The following is a 3,416-nucleotide window of genomic DNA, read 5'->3' as shown; positions in this document are numbered from 1 at the left end:
CTGATGTGGTATCACATATGTGCTGACAAAGTTGGTAACAAATTTTGTTACAAAAATGTGATTTTTTTTTTTTCAGGGAACTCTTTTTCAGAAGTGGCAGTTAGCTAAGATATATGATTCTCCGGAAATAGTAATCCTTATTATTACTGCAACTAAATTTTGTTAAGATTTGGCACAACTTGAAGATGATATGTATTGGCAGGAGCTCAAATTGTAATTATAGCATCACTGTTCCTAAATAAGTTTGCATTTTGAAACATAATTCAGTGTCCCATTAGGATGTAAATCCAAGATTATAGGAAGTTTTTCAAGGTAGAATATCACTTTGGAATGCAAAAATCCATTTGGATAGTCACTCAGGAAAAATCAAATGATCAGATGACAGATTTCTGGATCTGAATGCAAAGTCATTTATTGTTAGAGCTTCTGTGATGAAAATAACAAGTAAACATACCTATAATTTTTAATAGTTCTTGGTAGATGGGGAGAATATATTGCTTAGCCTGATATTTTCTGTATCACATGTTTCTAAATATCTAGATGAACCATGAGAAACTATGGACACTGAGAAACAAACTGAGGGTTCTAGAGGGGAGGGGGGTAGGGGGATGGGTTAGGCCAGTGATGGGTATTAAGGAGGGCATGTATTGAATGGAGCACTGGGTGTTATATGCAAGCAATGAATCATGGAACACTATATCAAAAATTAATGATGTAATGTATGATGATTAACATAACATAATAAAAAAAAGAAAAAAAAGGTGTGTGTGTGTGTGTGTGTGTGTACAGAATAGAATATTATTCAGCCATAAAAAAGAATGAAATCTTGGCATTTGCAAAGACATGGATGAGCAAGAGAGTATATGCTAAGCAAAATAAGTCAGTCAGATAAAAGCAAATACCATATGATTTCACTCATATGTGGAACTTAAGAAGCAAAACAAACGAGCAAAGGGAAAAAGAGAAGCAAACCAAGAAACAGACTCTTAACTAAAGAGAACAAACTGATGGTAACCAGTGGGGAAGTGGGTGGGGGAATGGGTGAAATAGGTGTTGGGGATTTGGGAGGGCTCTTGTTGTGATGAGCACCGGGTGATATATGGACTTGTTGAATCACTGTATTGTACACCTGAAACTAACACTGTATGTTAACTATACTGGAATCAAAATTTTAAAAATAAAGAAAAAATAAAATAAAAAAAAAATCATGCATATCTGATTACATTACCAAAATCAAGGCTCAGATGGAAATGTTTGTAATTTACTAAAATAAGCAAATTTCCAAGATTTTCAATATTTGTATGGTTAGGTGCAGCTAGCTTAACAGGACAATGTGTAGTAAGGGCTTAGCAGTTCAAGCGAAATATAAATCAACAGTGTGATGAGAGTGGTCAAAATGCCAAAGCAACCATTGGCTGAATCTATGAAAGTACAGTTTTCAAGAGAAAAGATGCAGTGCCTCTTCTTTATATTGTGCTGTTCACCTGTTGGAGAAAGGGTTGTTCTGGGCACCACACTTTAAAAATGATATTGATATCATTGACTATACTCTAGACCAGAAAAGTTAAGTAAGTTATAAATGATCCTTAAACCATATGATATGCCTACTGGTTAAACAAAAATGAATAGACCAAATTTTATGTATAATAATTTAGGATAAGAAAAGTTTAAACATTCGATCGATATTGAGTAACTTCTCAAAATGAGAGCTTCCTTGAAAATTGAAACTTTTTAAGTAATGAAATGATAATCGTATACTGATTTTACTAATATGCAAATACCTTTAAAGTTATTAAATAGGTGCGGGTTAGGCTAGATATTCTTTAAAATCACTTCCAAGAGGAGCACCTGGGTGGTGAAGTCGATTAGGCCACCGACTGTTGGTTTCGGTTTAGGTTGTGATCTCAAGGTCGTGAGATTGAGCCCCCTGTGGAGCTCTGCATTCAAGGTGGAGTCTGCCTAAATTTCTCTCTTCCTCTCCCTCAGCCCCTCCCCCCCCACCTCTCTCTCTAAAATAAAATAAATCTTTAAAAAAATTAGCTTCCAGGGTGCCTGGGGGGCTCAGTCATTAAGCATCTGCCTTCGGCTCAGGTCATGATCCCAGCATCCTGGGATGGAGCCCCGCATCGGGTTCCCTGTTCAGCGGGAAGCCTGCTTCTCCCTCTCCCACTCCCCCTGCTTGTGTTCCTTCTCTCGCTGTCTCTCTCTCTCTGTCAAATAAATAAATAAAATCTTAAAAAAAAAATAGCTTCCAAGATTCTGAAATTTCAGCTTCAATTAGCCATGTAATGACCTATTTCCTCAGTACAAGATAAAGCTACTTTATTTGCTTTTACAAGTCCGTACTAGACAGGTTACCAGGAAGATTTATCTCCAGCCAAAAATTAAAAATAACACAAGCCAATTACACTTTGAAACAAATAGGAAATTGAAATCTTCTCAGGGTATTTATGTTCTTTTTTTTCTAAAGATTTTATTTATTCATTTGTCAGAGAGAGAGAGCACAAGTGGGGGAGAGGCAGGCAGAGGGAGAAGCAGACTCCCCACTGAGTGGGGAGCTTGATGCAGGACTCAATCCCAGGACCCTGGGATCACAACCTGAGCTGGAGGCAGATGTTTAACTGACTGAGCCACCCAGGTATCCCAGGGTATTTTGTGGGGGTTTTTGTTTGTTTGTTTGTTTTTTTGGTGAAAAAATTTATATTTAGATTTAGCCAGCTGGACCCAGTTTAGATGATTCCAATTTTGTTGGCAACATCCAAAGCATCATAGTCAGGAGCCAGTCGAACATATGCCTTCTTCTCTCCATCAGGCTTGATCAAGGTGTTAACCTTGGCCACGTCAATGTCGTAGAGCTTCTTCATAGCCTGTTTGATCTGGTGTTTATTGTTCTTGACATCCACAATGAACACAAGTGTGTTATTGTCTTCTATTTTCTTCACGGCTGACTCAGTAGTCAGGGGGAACCTGATGATGGCATAGTGATCAAGCTTGTTTCTCCTGGGGGCGCTCTTTCGAGGATATTTGGGCTGCCTTGGTAGACGCGGTGTCTTGGGTCGTCGGAATGTAGGTGACGTGCGGATCTTCTTTTTTTTGTGACTGTGGACGCCTTTCAGCACCACTTTCTTGGCCTTCAAAGCCTTTGCTTTGGCTTCAGCTTTGGGAGGGGCAGGGGCTTCCTTCTTAGCCTTCCGCGCCATCTTCGTAAAAGGGCAGTATTTTATGTTCTTAACAGAACTTTCCAATCAAGTACCAATGCCAGTGGACGTATTCCTCTTTGACCCCTCCCAAGGGTAGGATGTGGGTAGGAATAGGAGGAAATTTTATATTCCTTGATGTTAGTGCAAGAGACAGAGAGTTAAGGGAACAGCCACCATTGCAATCCCATTTCACTTGTCTTAGTCTGAGTTGCCTGA

General features: G+C 38.9%; 1 protein-coding gene across 1 annotated transcript; it reads right to left on the bottom strand.

Annotated features, from left to right (window-relative positions):
• Positions 1-2,719: 2,719 nt before the first annotated feature.
• Positions 2,720-3,200, bottom strand: LOC110583467 (60S ribosomal protein L23a-like). The gene has a single exon (XM_044917495.1). It carries the CDS (start codon positions 3,198-3,200, stop codon positions 2,730-2,732), a length of 471 nt encoding a protein of 156 aa, XP_044773430.1. The 3' UTR covers positions 2,720-2,729.
• Positions 3,201-3,416: the final 216 nt, after the last annotated feature.

The sequence above is a fragment of the Neomonachus schauinslandi genome, chromosome 8 (assembly GCF_002201575.2).
Source record: "Neomonachus schauinslandi chromosome 8, ASM220157v2, whole genome shotgun sequence".
NCBI classification, from domain to species: Eukaryota; Metazoa; Chordata; class Mammalia; order Carnivora; family Phocidae; genus Neomonachus; species Neomonachus schauinslandi.
Note: the sequence above shows the minus strand (reverse complement) of the source record. Positions and strands in the feature narration are given on the sequence as shown.

Excerpts from the sequence above, each read along its gene's own strand:
- LOC110583467 (XM_044917495.1), bottom strand. The coding sequence starts at position 3,200 with ATGGCGCGGAAGGCTAAGAAGGAAGCCCCTGCCCCTCCCAAAGCTGAA.